Genomic DNA, 15,533 nt, shown 5'->3' with positions numbered 1-15,533 from the left:
ATTAAACCTCTTATAATTAAATAGAGTTTTTTATGTGTAGGTCCTCTTAATGGATCATAAACTAATGTTGAGTCCCCTTAATACAATATATTAAATGTGGGTGTCAACCATACTAACACCATTAACCGTTGTTAAGTATATTCAAATTTCAAACTTGAAGGGACCAAAACACCCTTCATGTTATTTAATACATTGTGTTATATAGTTATTCGTTACCTATTGTTAATAATTAAAGGGCATTTCAATCCATATATGTAATGATTTTTTTTTTTTTTTTTTTTTTTTAGAAAACTAGATTAAGTAGAAGGAGACACAAGCTCTAACTAAGGAACATTCTCCTTCAGATTACCCAACATTAGGAATTATGGTCCACTAAGGTCTTTTTGGTATCAATTCTCATTTTCTTTATGCCTATTTAAGATATGAACCACAAGTTGACTTCTCTTGGAGTAAAAGAAAAAACACAAGATAAGGTAGCCCTGGAAAATAAGTTTGGTATCAAGATAATACATTGTTGAAAATGAGCTTAATTGGGAACAGAAGGAAAAGCTAGATTTAAGAGGAATATTGACCCTCATGCTTACTTATGAGTATTTTGGTCCACTCACAAGTATTGAAATTTTAATATACTCCTAATGGGTTCATTATGGATTTTGGAGGCTTTAGTGTAGTTGGGATTCACATGTAATATATTGCATTAAGATAACCCAACATTAGGTTATGGTTCACTAAGGAGACTTACATGTAAAAAACTCAATAAGATCAAATTAAATTATGTTTTCATTTGTATATGTAGTTACTTATTGTGAATAGCTAAAGGGGATTTCAATCATAATACAATGTATTAAATAACATTATGAGCATTTTGGTCCCTCCATGTTTTAATTTTTAATATACTTAATAGTGACTAACGGCTTAGTGTAACTATGACTCATATGCAATATATTGTACTAAGAGGACCCAACATTAGTTTATGATCATTAAGGAGACTCTCATATAAAAAACTCAATAAAAATAAATTAAAATGTGAAAATTAAATGAGAAATAATTATTAACATTTTAATATGGTTAAGGGTTTTCAAGGTTTCTTTCCCACTTTCTCATTTTTCTCTTTCATGAAAATAGGGGTTTCATTTCGTCAACATCTTTGCTCTTCAATCTTCATCTTCCTAGTTTCAAGTCTCATCGGGTGACACTATCATCACAACACAATAATCCTGCTGCTCGCTTGTTATTGCTTCTCCAATTTTATTGTTATTTTTTCTCTGTGATTTCTTTATATATTTTAACATTCTCTTCGTTCTTTGTTTTAAACTCTAAGAAATCATTATTTATTTATTTATTTTGTAAAATATATTTGGCCAATTTTTGTTGATAAAATATATTTTTCGTCCATAGAAAATTCAATATCCCTAAAAATTGTTTGCTTTCAATAAAAATATATCAAATAAATTAAGAATAAATATTAATTCATATACATTAGCAAATACTATGACAATAAACTTAAGAATTATAGTCAACACACGTTTCATAGTATGAGACCAAGGATGAAGCCCTCATGTATATTAGTTACATATGAAAAGCTACCCTGAAGATTTAGTTGAGATGTGTATGAGCTAACTCAGATGAATTTAAGGGAGAAAAAAAATGCTATTTAACTCCTTAAATGGAAATCCAAACTTTTGACAAGTTAAGTTTAACAATTTCGATTTTAAAAGAGTAGCAAGACTATTTATAATCTATATACATTAAATAAACTAAAAGATTGAAAGGAATCAAAAAAAATTAAAAAAAAATTTATTTCTTTTGGCTATAATTATATATTTATTATCTTAAAGATCAAAAGTGAGTAAAATTTATTCAAAAATAATCTCCTTAATATAAGACAGGTAGAATAGGTAAAGCCGAAAAATGCTCAATTTGAAATGCTACTTAGCTCCTTAATTGCCAACGAACAATCTATATAAAATGCAACAATATGTAATTTTAGAGAAGAGCCTCAATTACGGTTTACCTAAAAAAAATGGCAAAACAAACCTAAAAGTAATACAGTGAACTAAAATAAAATATAATAAATTCAATATGCATCAAATTTTACATGGCAAATATGAATGGTTTCAACCAAAGGGGGGCGGGTGACCGGGCGGTTTTTCAAGAAATCAAAACACCTTAGAGTTAACCGGACATATAATTCATATGATTTAATTGATGCGTGTAAAAGGATTCAAAAGTTGAAAGTACATGTAATAGAATTTTAACCGAGTATACCATAAAAAATTAGCTCAATTGGTAATAATCAATAGTACTCAATGTAGAGATTAAGACATGGTGGAATATGTAATGACACATTCAATATTATTTTAAAGTGGTTTACTAAAAACAAAGGTTCTTTATTTTAGAAATCTTTCAATCCAACCCTCCATTGCCGGACTCCCCCCCCCTTTTTTTGTTCAATATTGTTATCAACGACACACTGCAACAGAACAAAAAATCCATAATCTACAACGAAGGCTTCAGAGTTCTTTTGTTCAAATCGCACCCAATTCGACACGACCCATGAAGAATCAATCCAAACACAAAGAAAAATAAAAGAACCTAGCGAGCAGGACGGGGAAGGGGGGTAAAACATAAATGGATATACAAATTCTCCAATGAAAAATAGTTCACCTGGTTTCTGGCGTCTGTTTCTGTTGAACGACGCCTCGAAATCGAAAAATAAGGTGAGAACATAAAATTAAAGATGATTGATGGAGAAGCAAGCCAAGAAAGGAAACGATGGGAAGGTGGATGGAATTGAAGCTTTTATTCTGATTTGTCCTCCGTTGATTTTTATGAATCAGAATCCTTTTCATTGATCATTCCATCTCGTTTGTAGGTTTCTTCATTGTTTCTCTTCTAATGTGTTCGTATTTCCAAATTTCATTTTTCGTTTTCAAAATTGAGACTGTGAATGCTTGGATTTGTACATAATTAATGGTGAAGGTTGCAGAGATGTGTGGCTATTCCGTAAGTCTGAAATGTTAGTTGCCGACGGAAGATCTGGATGCCTTGGTGTCCAATACCTCGGATGACCTAAATTTTACACTGGAGAAAACCACCGGCAATGACTGAATTTTACGCCGGAGAAAAGGAAGAGTACAAATCTTTGAAACAGAAAAACAAGAAGAGAGATTGATAGAAAACAATGAAAAAATGGATTAAATTTTATGACGTATCCTAAAAAACTGGATTCGTAGATCCAAGGTCGTTAATGGATTTTTTCTCTTAAGAGGCCATTAATGGATTCGAGCCTTCAAATTTTTCTGGAACCATTGTTGCAGGGCATCATGAGTCTCCATCGCGGTGTCGACGTCGCGCTGATACATTTGTCCCTTTTTGTTCTGTTGCGGGGTGTCGTTGATAACAATATTGAACGAAAAACCGAGGAGGAGAAGCAGTCCGGCAGATGGAGGATTGGATTTTGTAAATTTCTAAAATAAAGAACCTTTGAAGGTAAAAAAATAAAGCTATATTTACATTCATACCCAAGCATCTTTTATCCTAACCGTTAGATCTGTTTTTGTGAGTATAGTGAAATCTGGACCGTCGGAGGCAGCCAACCGCGGCTGCCGCAAATAAAAATCCGTGCTGCACCGCTAAACTCATTCGTTAAACCCTAACGCTACGGCTTAGGCGGGGACGTCAGCCTCTCGGTCGTACTCTCACGGTCTCACCGCTTCCTGCATGTATCTGGTAAAGTTTACTGGCTGCCCGCGACTGAAGCACTAGATTGTAGAACTCCATTGGCGATCGTTGTGTTAGGAGGGCGACCGGCAACTCACCTTCCTGTTCTCCGTTGAGCCCTGCACCGTTGCCGCTTTTCTTCTCCGTCTCCATCAAGTCAGTCTTTCTTCTGGTACGGTTTCCCCCCTTAAATTGATGCGTATCTATATGACCAGCGATGCTCTATGCTCAGTTTCGCATAGCCTTATACTTTTTAGAGCTGCTTCATTTTTTTGCTAGTTTCAGTGAATGGATGTTACTCCACAATATATTTTTTTTGGTTTCTCATTCTCTATCCTTAAAAAGAAATTCATGTTATAAATGAGGAAAGAGAGGGATTTTCTATTCATCTGAAGTAAGGGGCGGAACAATTATAAGAGTGATTGCAGTCTGTTTCTTGTTGTAACATGGCCTTGAATTCAGAAATTTAGGGGGCTGTACAGTGGCTTAACTACTGTAAAATAATTGTTCTTGTGTTATTGAAATTTATAACCACTGTTAACAAAAAGCCACGTTCTTCCGGATGTTATAGTGGTCGGAATTGGTTGCTGGTCCATTATTAATGTTGTTCAAAATTATTCTGTTTTGCCCCAAGCTGCTAACCATGACAACTTTTTTTTCTTTCTTTTTCCATTCCCTTCTGATGGGTCTGCATACAGTGACCTTGTTGAGCCAGTAATTAGGCAACGGAGTTGTCCATTTTAGGTCAAAATTCGGTAATCACAGTGGAGAAAAATTGGATATCAATAAACAAATTTGATTGTGTTTATAGGAGTTCCTTATAACAGGCTACAAATTTCCACCAAAATCTTTAGGTAATAGACAAGTAATTGCAACAGGCTACACTCTAGAGTAGAGACTTTGGCTGCATTGGTGGATGTAAGTATGCTTTGCGTTTTTTTGTGTGTGTGTGTGTGTGTGTTTATTAGGTCATAGTTGACACTTGGGCGATGCCTAGGTGTCCTGGTGTCGCCTTGCTTGGTGTCCCCTTGGTTTTCGTTGTCCTCTATCTCCTCACCGTGACAGCTATGTATTAGGTGTACATGCCTATAGCATGGTAAGCGTACGCTCATACTTTTGTTTCCCTATTGAACACCTACTGTGTCCTCTTTATGTTGCATTAAATATTTGGAGGGTATTATTGCCCTTCCTAAACTTACTAACTATGTTCTTGCATTTATATTCTAAACAAAAGCCACTCAACTCTTAAGGACTGAAATTTGCTTTCTTTGCAGAAAAGTTGATCATGCCTAGGGTTTCTGCTCTTGATTTGCCTGATGTGCCCATGGGGCAGCTCCCACCACACCTTGAACTTCAGCGCACTCGTGTTCTATGTGCAGCTGATGCTCCAAGTCATGTATGTTTCTCCACTCATAATGGTTGTATGGATTCTTTGGAATGATCTATTAAAGCTTTTCTCCCACCTTTTTTCACAAATTATTGTTTTCTATTGCTTTTTTCCCCTTCTGAGACTTTGGCGAGTCTTTATGTTTGAACTTTGAAGACAGAAAATCTTCTATACTCTGGTGCCTATGCAATGATGGGAGTTGATAATAGTACCCGGTTGGATAAGTTCTCCCAAAAGTTTAGAGTTGAAGTGATTCAGCTGACGGAGGAAGATATGGAATTCGACATGATTGGTATCGATCCTGCCATTGCCAATGCATTTCGGAGGATCCTCATAGCAGAGGTATAATTTATATGAATTCCATTGATCCTCATCCATCAAATTTAGTTTCTTAACATCTACTATATTCTCTATATTGGTGAGAATTGACTTGTATGTGTGGTGGATTAAATTCCCCTCCTTTTTCATCCATTCTGTTCTTCAGACTTCTGGTTCTTCAAATGATGAGCACTCATCTTGATTCAATTTAATGTTTTTTCTTCCTTTTGTTTCTTGATTTTGTTTAGTTCGAATGATTTTGAAAAAAATGATGAGAAAGATATTGAGGGCTTTGGGTCGTTAATGAATACAGATTGAAACAGAATTAAATGGCAAAATGAACTCTACAGAGCAACCCTATCTAGGTGGGAGAAAGGTTAAATGAATTGAGTACTCAATTGGCTATTGGCATCATCCTTTCTAACTATACACTAAATACATGGTGGGACTTTTCAAAAAACTTGTTATCTAATGTTTAACTTCAACAACAAACACTAGTTGGTCTGTCTGCTCATTGCGTGGTCCATCCTAATTGTGCACAAAAAATATGGTGTAAAATTTTGGAAAATAACTTATTCCAGTTTCATTCGGCAACTTCTTTTTACTATTTAGTTGAGTCCTAGGGACAAAGTTCCTGTGATCCCATGTATTTGAATAGTTCATGAACAGGAAGCCTAGTTATTTAGGGATTTGCCAAAGTTTATAAGCCTTGGTGCTAAGTTTGGTTTCAACCAACCAGGAAAAATGGATTTCCCGAGTTTCAACCGAAACCAGGTTGACACCTGGTATTTCCTGGCAAAACTCTACATGCAATGTGATGTCAAAACTGTTCTAAACTTGGCTAGTCATAACTTGGTATTTTTCTGATATAGCCTCAATAGGAATGGGGGCTGAGTGCAGGATCTTAAATCAGAACCAGCTCTTTTTCTGGGGTTTGGGTGTCAAAGGGGGTATCAAGGCTTTAGGTTTTCTAGGTTCAAGGCCTTAACTTGTATCATGTAAGGAGATATGTATAGGGTGTATGTGGCTCCAATCCTAGAGGGTTCTAATGGTTGGGTTCAATTAGTTTTGAGTTAAAATGATGTAAACCCAATTTTAGGGTTAGGGTTTCTAGGATGGTTTCCCTAAAATTAAGGGTTCACCTAGAATCATCTAGCAAATACATTAAAAATATTGTGGATGCCTATGGGTATCTAAGAAAGTTGTTCGAAACTCTTAGGAGTGATATGGGTTGATAGGAAAAAGCTAGGGTTTTGATAAAATTATTTGGTAAGGGAAGCCTGCGGTTGGGTATGGGAAGGGGTTTGGGATAAGGGATAAACAATATAAACAATTTGAATTAGATGGAAGAGATGTGGGTTGTTGTAGGATGACCTAAATTTTCTGGGAAGCGTAGGAAACCTGTGGTAGGGTAGAACGGGGAAGGGAAGCTTGCGGTTAGGGATGGGAGGGTTCTTGTGGTCTTCTTTCTTTCTTCTTCCTCTTTTTTTGTCTTTCTTTCTTCTTATCTTCTTTCTCCTTTTTTTCGTTTTCTTTTCTTTTTTCCCTTGTAATTTCTGCTGCTAGAACCAGAAAAGGGGGAGAGAAAGGCTGCCGCAAGAAAGAGAGGAGGGGGGATCTTGGAGCTGATGTTGGGTGGGAGAGGGTTGGGGATGCTTGTGCAAGAGGGGAGATTGGCAGGGGTGGGTTCTTGATGGAGTCACAGGGTAGGGAAGGGGTTTAGGGCTGCTGTACTTGTTTGATTGGAAGAAAGTGCTGTGGATGCCTGTAGATGCTGTAGATTGGAAGATGAATGTTGGAATCTTGAAGGAGATGCTGATCTTGAATAAGAACTCTCAATTACTCAACTGTGGCCTCCTCAACAAGGTCAAAATCCTTAATTTTATTCAATAATCATACTTAAAGAATACAATGAAAGACGTATTTGTAGCCTACTAAAGATTCCAACCTAAGTGGGATTCCTTTATAGTTTAGGATCTCCCTTACAATTAATCTCAGCCACCCAAATGAAGACTTCAATTTAAACTAAATAACTAATGGAATCTTCTTGAAAAATAGATTCTTCCTAAGGCACTAGGACTGCTTCAAAAGGAAATGAACTCTTCTTGTAGTAAAAGACTATGAGTCCTCCTTTAAAGAAAAACTCCTAAAGACTCAAGAGCTCATCTATAAATCAAACAAGATTTCTGACTAATCAAAACTTCTTTAAAGCAAAAAAACGTAAAATTCTGAAAATAAGTTAGTAATTAGGGCTAGAATGGATCAAACTACCCACCCCTCTAGGAGGGTTCGGTCAGCCCTAGGTAAGCCACCTTGAAGTGGCCTTGGGGCCTAGTCTGGGGTTTCGGCTAGGTGGTGAACCCTTGTTCATATCATAAAATTAAGAGCAAATTGCATTGGCACCCCAAAATGGAGGCTCTAAAGCACTGACACCCCACTTATTGTTTGAAAAATACATAGGTCCTATTCTGTTAGAATGGTTAGTTATATTATCGCAAAGACTATTATACCCTTCCAATAAATCTTATTTTCATTTATTTAAAAAAGAAAGAAAGAAAGAAAAGGATCATCTTCATCTTGCAATGAACGACAGCTTCATCAATTTCGTGAATCAGTGGTTGAAGAAAACGTACTGATCTGAGGAGAGGCTTCTGGAGAACAAGAAATTTCGCAGATTCTGTCAATGGAATTTCCCGCGCCCTTCCAGATTTCCTCCTTACCGTGTGAAACAGACGCTTGAAGAAACTCACATACTCGTGAAATATCCATCTGGAAGATTTCCTGCATCTAGTCAAGAATGGCCACTGTAATTTCCCATCTTTATGTGACGGAATTAAAGCAACCGGTGTCTTTTCTCCTCCGATTTCCTTCCTCTTCCCCCTCTTCTCTGTTTTATCTTTTTCTGGTTTAGGGTTTTGGTTTCTGGGTGAACTGCGTTTGATTGTTCCTACATTGGGAAAAGAGGAAAAGAAAATGGTTGGTGTTTTCTCTCTGCAAGGAATGAATTGGGGATTTGGTTATATTACTCATTATAATAATAATCATTGTGTAAAACAATTCTTTTTTACTTCAGTTCATGTTTACTTAGTTTTGTATCTGGATCTTCTTCCTTGCAGAAACAATTTGTTCTCTCTTTGTTCTGTTAGTTCTTTGGCAGAGAAAGAAATACATTTTTATTTTCGGTTGAGTAGATGATGTCTTTATTATGTTGTAATAGTTGAGATTGTGGTTGTGGGTATCTTTTGTTCAGTGGAATTCATGAAGTTTCAGTGATTTACTGAATATCTACGTCTTTATTGGTTAACTAAGTCTTTGTTCTGCACTCGTTTGTGAGATATCAATGAACCCCCTTTTCCATCTGATCAGCTTTGATGGCTTCCTCTAGAAGTTGGTATAAAATGGTAATAGATTAGGTGAAGATAAGAATAAGAATAAAAGTGAACAAGAAACGGAGGAGGAGAGTGAGAAATTGCAGTCGAAGCAGAAATCGGCGGCGTATGATGATAAGAATCTCTTGGAAGGCGTCAACTTTGAATCTAATTCTATGAAAGAAGCAGTTTCATCGGATTGATCGTCTACCAGGGAGTCATCGAAGATCTGAAGTTAATCAGCCATCTGTGGAAGAAGCTCTCAATTGAAAGAGGAGGTTGTGGGCTTTCCATGGTTGTCACAACTCTCAATCGAAAGGTTATTTGATGAATTGAATTTTCCCCCTTGGTAAGGGCATTTTTGGAATTAAAGAAAAATAAAAAGTGGACTAACTGTTTTAATAACAGAATGGACTTATGTGTTTAATGAATGGGGGTGTCAGTGTTTTTCAGACAAAAAGTGGGGTGTCATTGATTTTAAAGCCTCCATTTTGGGGTGCCAGTGCAATTTGCTCTAAAGTTAATGGTTTCTTTGGAAATCCAATTTTTTTTAAGATGAACTGGGATTGAGATGTCTAATGTGGGTGAATTTTGGATCGATTTGTTGGTTAATGATGGTGGTAATGTAGTCCAACGATGGAGGTGATCCAATGATTTGATTGGGATTAACATAAATTTCACGCAAAAAAAGAAAAATCCTTTGTGTTCTAGAAGCTTTGTTGTGGAGTTGCAGTTCTTTACCGGCTGCAGTTTCAAGGACAAATGAAGACTGGTTCTACGGTCAGATCTGGGCTTGGAAATTACTCGCCAAATCTTCAATGAGTAACTTGGAAACTACATATCAAAGAGCATGTGACCTGGACAATACCCACCAAGCTTTAGCCTAGATCTTTCTCAGTAGATGTAGTCTCACTAAGGAGAGAGAGAGGCAGCAGCAGCTTTGCTAAGCAATTTGACATGAACCGTTGTAGCTTTATTCATCCAGGATGGGGTACTAAAGAGGGCTTTTATAAGCCAACTGCAGAGTCCTTGTCTAAAATGAAAAGCTAAATTCTATGTAAACATAACTCCAGCGATTTGTGTGGGAATGCAAAAGGGGCATAATTACAATGCTAAAAGACCTGTGCACTAACTTAAAGTGATCCAACTAGTTCTTACTAAACTTGAACCATAAGTGAACTGGTCCAAAGTCTAGAACCTAAACTAAATTAAGTAATCAATCTCTTTTGTTATGTAGCTTGGTTACCATATTTTAGGTCCACAAAGGGGCCCATCACAATTTAAACCCATGGGATCAAAGGCCCATAACATAGATAATCACGCAACTCATCAAACCCTAGGCTACTTCCCAAGAAAGAAATCCAATCTGGCGTTGGTTCTGCGTCATTTTCTGGTCGAAACCTGACTTTACCAAGATTTGTCTTGGTAATATCTTGGTTTTGCCTAGTTGTTGAAGCAGTATCTGACTGCCAAACTTCATCCATTGTTGATTAGGTTGCCTTTTTTGTTGTGAGCAGCAAATATTCGAAGTTCTTTCTCTTGCTCTCTAGGTTATTTCTCTTTTATATTCAAATCCATCTGTCACAATATGAAACTGTGGTTATATGTTTGCTAGTTGGGATTCACTGCTCTCTTTATGTTTAAGCCCTTTACATGTATGGCTTTTCACATTGTGTGTTTTCAGTTGGTAACTTCTGTTTTGTGTGCAGGTACCCACAATGGCTATCGAGAAGGTCCTCATTGCAAATAATACATCTGTTGTCCAAGATGAGGTTCTAGCTCATAGGTTGGGACTCGTTCCTTTAAAGGTGGACCCAAGGCTCTTTGAATATATGTCAGGTTTATGATGAATCCACCATGTGTTACCTTACGACATCTCCTAAATCTCTTCTTATGCTTCTTACTAATTTTTAGCAAGTATTAATTTGTAGAGAAAGATATTCCAAATGAAAAGAATACCATAGTGTTCAAGCTTCATGCCAAATGTAAAAAGGGTGATCCGCGTCTGACAGGTACAGTTACTTTTTCTCTGCTAAAGATCTCTCTCTCTCTCTCTCTCCCCTCTCTATTTTTCTCACTCTCTCTCTCACATACACACAATCTCTGGTTGTGGAAATTGGTAATGTGGTGCATTTTGCAGTGAAAACAGATTTGCTCAAGTGGTTGCCTAGTGGGAGTGAATTTCTACTTGCATCTGAAAACCCAGCATCTAATTCAGCTTCAAAACCAAAGACTTATACATCATTCACTTGTAGCCAGGACTCGTTGCCAGAATTTGCCAACCAGCCAATTGCCCCTAAGCATAACGATATTATTCTTGCTAAGCTTGGGCCTGGCCAGGTAATTGTGTGGTTTATTTCATCTTCCAATTGGTTATTTTTCTACAACTAAGTTGTTTATATTTGAACCTTGAACTGACAAATTGAATGAATCAGTGGGGTTGTGACCATCTGTTACTATAAGACATTTGATCATTATGTTTGACACTTTAATTTCTTCATTTGCTTTATAGTTGATTGGCATGAATAAATAGAAAACCAACTATGATATCTAACATCAAGTATTTGGGATGCTTCTGTGTCGAACCAGCTTTCCTGCCATTCGAATGATTCTTGTGTTTCTGGAGAATCCCACTACATGAGTATCAGGAATGGTTTTCACCCCATTTCTGCCCAACTATTGAGTCTTAAGAATGCTGGATTTAAGAATAATGATCCCTTCTCTGACCCTTACTGCCAACAGAATAGTGGAGTGTTAAAGTTGAACAGGGTTCTATTGTTGGTCTGTGACCGCTTCTTGTCAATTGTCTATGTGATCATGAAATCTATGTTGACATCATCAATTTAATGACCTTTATGGTTGTTATCCAGGAACTTGTCCAGAGAGACCATAATGAAAGGAATGTAGGAGTTTTTTGCTATGTATACTCAAAACATTATCTTTTTCTGCAGGAAATTGAACTTGAAGCACATGCTGTTAAAGGGATGGGTAAGACTCATGCAAAGTGGTCTCCAGTTTCCACAGCTTGGTATAGGATGCTTCCTGAGGTAATAAAAAGATAAATTATTTTATACTAACTATTGTGTTCAATTGAGGAGCTGCATTATTCAGATTTGTTAGAAAGCCATTAAATCCAAGTTCATTTGTTCTTAAGTAGGTTGTTTTATTGGAAGAAGTGGAGGATGAGAAAGCTGAAGAGCTAAAGAAAAAGTGCCCAGTTAATGTATTTGACATTGAAGATATTGGTAATGGTAAGGAACCATGTTTTTCAATTATGAAATTCATTATTTATTTTCTTGGACTGAAGGAATTTAAATCATTTGATCTGTTGATGATGCAAATAACTATTGCTTTATGAAATGTCACTTTCTTACTCTCGTGCATGGTCAGAAGGAGTGATCATGCTGGGTTAGGTAACTTCCAACATGTGAATTGGTTTAACAGCTGGCTTGCTCATTCTACTTTTTTTTTTCTTTTCTGAAATTGCTCTGTAGCTTATTGCAAGGGGACAATTTCTTTGATGATAGTAAAAAAATGAAAGACAACTTTGTGGGCTATTACATGTGCATCATATTTGACATTTTCTGAAGAAGCTTGGTTTTTCACTTGTGATTTCTGTTGTGTATAGTTTTAACCTCCCCTGCCCTAGATCGTGCTCATCTTTATAATTGATGATTTTTTATGATAAACAGGTAAGAAGAGGGCAACTGTAGCCCGACCACGAGCTTGCACTCTGTGTAGGGAATGTGTTAGAGGGAAAGACTGGGAGGAGCGTGTGGCGTTAAGGCGTGTTAAAGACCATTTCATCTGTAAGTAGTGATGAGTACGCATTAACGATTAGCTAGGAAATCATCTTTCCATGTTCCAGTGACCTGTTCTTCTTGTTTATAAAAATCTGCTAATGCTGCCTGCAGAAACAACATAAATTCCACTTAGTTCCTTCTGATACTTGTACGTTTGCCCATCTAAGCAAAAAACTAGATATAGAGTTGCAGAAGAAGAACTAGAAGAAAAACAGTAAACACTGAAATATTACAAACAATATATTATCGTTTAGAGCATTTCGTTTACAAAAATCTGAACTATTTGGTCAGTCACCCATCCCTCTGGCAGCACAAGGTGGAATAACTGTGTTCGAGTTTTGTATGAAATTGGTAGCATGATGATTTATGCAGCATTTGGTATGTGTTCTTGGTCAGTAATGTGTACATAGCTATTGTGTTGCCTTGTGTCGAGAAAGGGCTTCTTGGAAAGCATGACACTGAGAATTCCCCAATATTTGTTTGGAATCCAAGAACAGGAGGCAGTCCCCTCCATATTTCTTTAGAAAGTCTCTCCCTTTTTGTATTTAGTCTTATTATATGATGCAAGTTATTTTATCTAGGTGTTGCATCTTCGAATGGCTTTGTGGGCTTTTGGTTGGCTTGAATTAGATTTAGTGAAGTATGAGTCATTTTATTCTGACTCAGCCTAAGACAACTAACACAGGGAAGAAGCTCAAAATTAAATAAACCTAAAAGAAATTTATTCTGCCAACAATCAAAACCTTAGGCTACATTTGGATGTCCCAAAGAAAAGAAACAAATAAAGGGAAACTTTCAAATATATTTGAATTTGAAAGGGGGGGGGGGGTAGAGAGAGACATACACATAAAACAATCACTGCATCATGATGACTTTTGTCTCATGATGACTTTTGTTTCCTGTTTTGGCATCCAGATGTAACCTTCGTGAAGGTAATACATTGTTGTCAGTTGTCACTGTTCCCTCCTGATGCCTTCATGTTGATCTTGAGATGGGACCAAAGTTTTCTCTAGACCTAGAAATAAAATCGAATGGAAAGTACAAAGAATTTAATATTTCATAGAAATTGTGGTGTAATGATCTAGTATTGGATACATTTCTACATACTATATTTAGAGTTGAAATTGGGGAAGTGGTTTTGAGTAGTTGTATATGGAAAATACTACAATTTTGCATAAGAACCTCCATACAGATTCAATAATCTTTGCACATATTTGGCTTGTAACTTTAAGAAAAGCAAAGTTCTGAAAACTTGTCTTCCTGGTTTAGTTTTTTGTAATTTTTGTTTTGGGCTTTGTTTTGTTTTGTATTTTTTGCTTTTCTTTTGGTGGTAAACATAAGCATTGTTGGAATGCTTACTCATGCCTTTTTTTTGGGGTAAACGAATTCTTACTCATGTCATGCCATGGAAGTTTGCTGAATTGAGGTATCTTAATATCTGCTAAAAATCTTCGCCAGTTACCATCGAATCATCGGGAGCATTACCACCAGATGTGTTGTTCACTGAGGCTGTAAAGATCTTGGAAGACAAGTGCGAGCTGGTGATCACTGAACTTTCGTGAATATGGTTGAGAAAGAAGGAAAAGACTGCTTGTCAGATGCAGAAAAGCAAGGGGGAGAGCTAGATAAAGGATAAGTTTTGTAAAATTCCAGGACTGGAACCTTAACTTATTGATACAGGAAGGAAGTTCCTTCTGCATTTGGGAACATGTGAATGAAAATTAGTTTGAATTACAAGAATCTTTGCTAGTGATTTAGATCCTCCCACTGTCTCTGTCGCTTCTGATTTGAATCCACTGTAGGATCAAAAGCACTGATCATGGTACACCATATGTTACAGATAAAAAGGTTGATAAAGAGGTTCTTAGCAGGTATCTTAAGGCCTTCCAAATTGATTAAGTGTGAGAATGATTACCTTTAGTAGAGGATGATACATACCAGCAGTATCTGTGTCTCAATGTAGATGATAAAGTATGCTCTCCATATATCGAACTCTCAAATGAAGCCAATCTATCTGTTATTAGGATGCTTAAGTTTTCAATTCATTATTTTTTTTTTCTGGTGCGAGTTCATAATTATTCACTCTACTACATAGCAGGTTAATAGAAAAATGTTAGAAAACCAGATTGTATTTTTTTTCCTCTTGGGTTAACAACCAGATTGGGTTTTAATGAAATAGGAAGTGAAGAAGTGTACGATGCTACAGCTGCCAATAACTGTGTTAATAAAAAAAGAAAAACATATTCAAGCGTAAGTTGGGAACAAACCTATTAGGGTAAATTTAATTTTTTTTTAAGTAATATAAAATTCATTGAAGAGATGTGGCGGACCAAAGCTCTAATAGCCACTCAGTGGAATAGGGCTATTCTATTGGTTCCGTAACCAAAAGGGCTTCTTTGCCATAAAGTTCGCTACATCTTTCGTCTTTCTAGATATGTAACGCTCTTGCTCCACCTTTCTTGTCCTTAGGCTTGCGTGAGGCATTGACATTCACTTTCACATAGGGAGAAAATGGTTCCTTTCGTTGCAATTGTTTTTCTTCAGACTCATGGGGTTGCAAATGAAACTCCATTTCAGCATAAGAGTCCAACCTCCAAAATTCTGCTTGTGCAGTAAGGGTTGCTTCATTAATTTCCTGTGGAGAGGGTTACCCCTACCATGAAATTGATCATTCCTTTCAAGGCAAATGGTCCTTGCTAAAAAAACACATAAATTCTTCATCTTCTTTGATTCCCCTAGTCCCATATTATCAAATCTTGACTAGCATGTTACTCATTCAGACAGAGAGGAGCAATTATTTTGTTCTAATCACCATGAAAGGGGACTCCCAAGCCACACTACTCTTGCTAAAGGGCAGTGTAGGATAATATGTGTGATGGTTTCTTCCTCACAACTACAACCTCCACAGAGCGGGTCTATTTTCACCCCTCTTCT

The 15,533-nt window shown here is 36.6% G+C and overlaps 1 protein-coding gene across 2 annotated transcripts; it reads left to right on the top strand.

Moving 5' to 3' along the window:
- Nucleotides 1-3,663: 3,663 nt before the first annotated feature.
- Nucleotides 3,664-14,631, top strand: RPAC43 (RNA polymerase I subunit 43). Of its 2 annotated transcripts, XM_089158916.1 has the most exons (10): nt 3,664-3,895; nt 4,998-5,119; nt 5,267-5,452; nt 10,506-10,635; nt 10,728-10,808; nt 10,937-11,136; nt 11,748-11,843; nt 11,954-12,047; nt 12,489-12,605; nt 14,058-14,630. In XM_089158916.1, the coding sequence occupies exons 2-10, from the start codon at nt 5,009-5,011 to the stop codon at nt 14,159-14,161; spliced, it is 1,119 nt and encodes a 372-aa protein (XP_089015042.1). In that variant the 5' UTR covers nt 3,664-3,895; nt 4,998-5,008; the 3' UTR covers nt 14,162-14,630. The 2 variants fall into 2 exon arrangements, with proteins under 2 accessions (XP_089015042.1, XP_089015043.1); XM_089158917.1 differs by lacking the exon at nt 3,664-3,895 and having other exon boundaries at nt 5,030-5,119; nt 5,271-5,452; nt 14,058-14,631.
- The last annotated feature ends 902 nt before the right edge of the window (nt 14,632-15,533 follow it).

This window comes from Hakea prostrata, chromosome 6 (assembly GCF_041222555.1).
Source record: "Hakea prostrata isolate BN-2017 chromosome 6, UWA_Hpros_2, whole genome shotgun sequence".
In the NCBI taxonomy this organism is placed as follows: domain Eukaryota; kingdom Viridiplantae; phylum Streptophyta; class Magnoliopsida; order Proteales; family Proteaceae; genus Hakea; species Hakea prostrata.
The sequence above is the reverse complement of the archived record's forward strand: the minus strand, read 5'-3'. Positions and strand labels throughout refer to the sequence as shown.

Excerpts from the sequence above, each read along its gene's own strand:
- RPAC43 (XM_089158916.1), top strand. The coding sequence starts at position 5,009 with ATGCCTAGGGTTTCTGCTCTTGATTTGCCTGATGTGCCCATGGGGCAG. Across the intron at positions 12,048-12,488 it reads CATTGAAGATATTGGTAATG|GTAAGAAGAGGGCAACTGTA; the intron begins GTAAGGAACCAT and ends TATGATAAACAG. Across the intron at positions 12,606-14,057 it reads TGTTAAAGACCATTTCATCT|TTACCATCGAATCATCGGGA; the intron begins GTAAGTAGTGAT and ends AATCTTCGCCAG.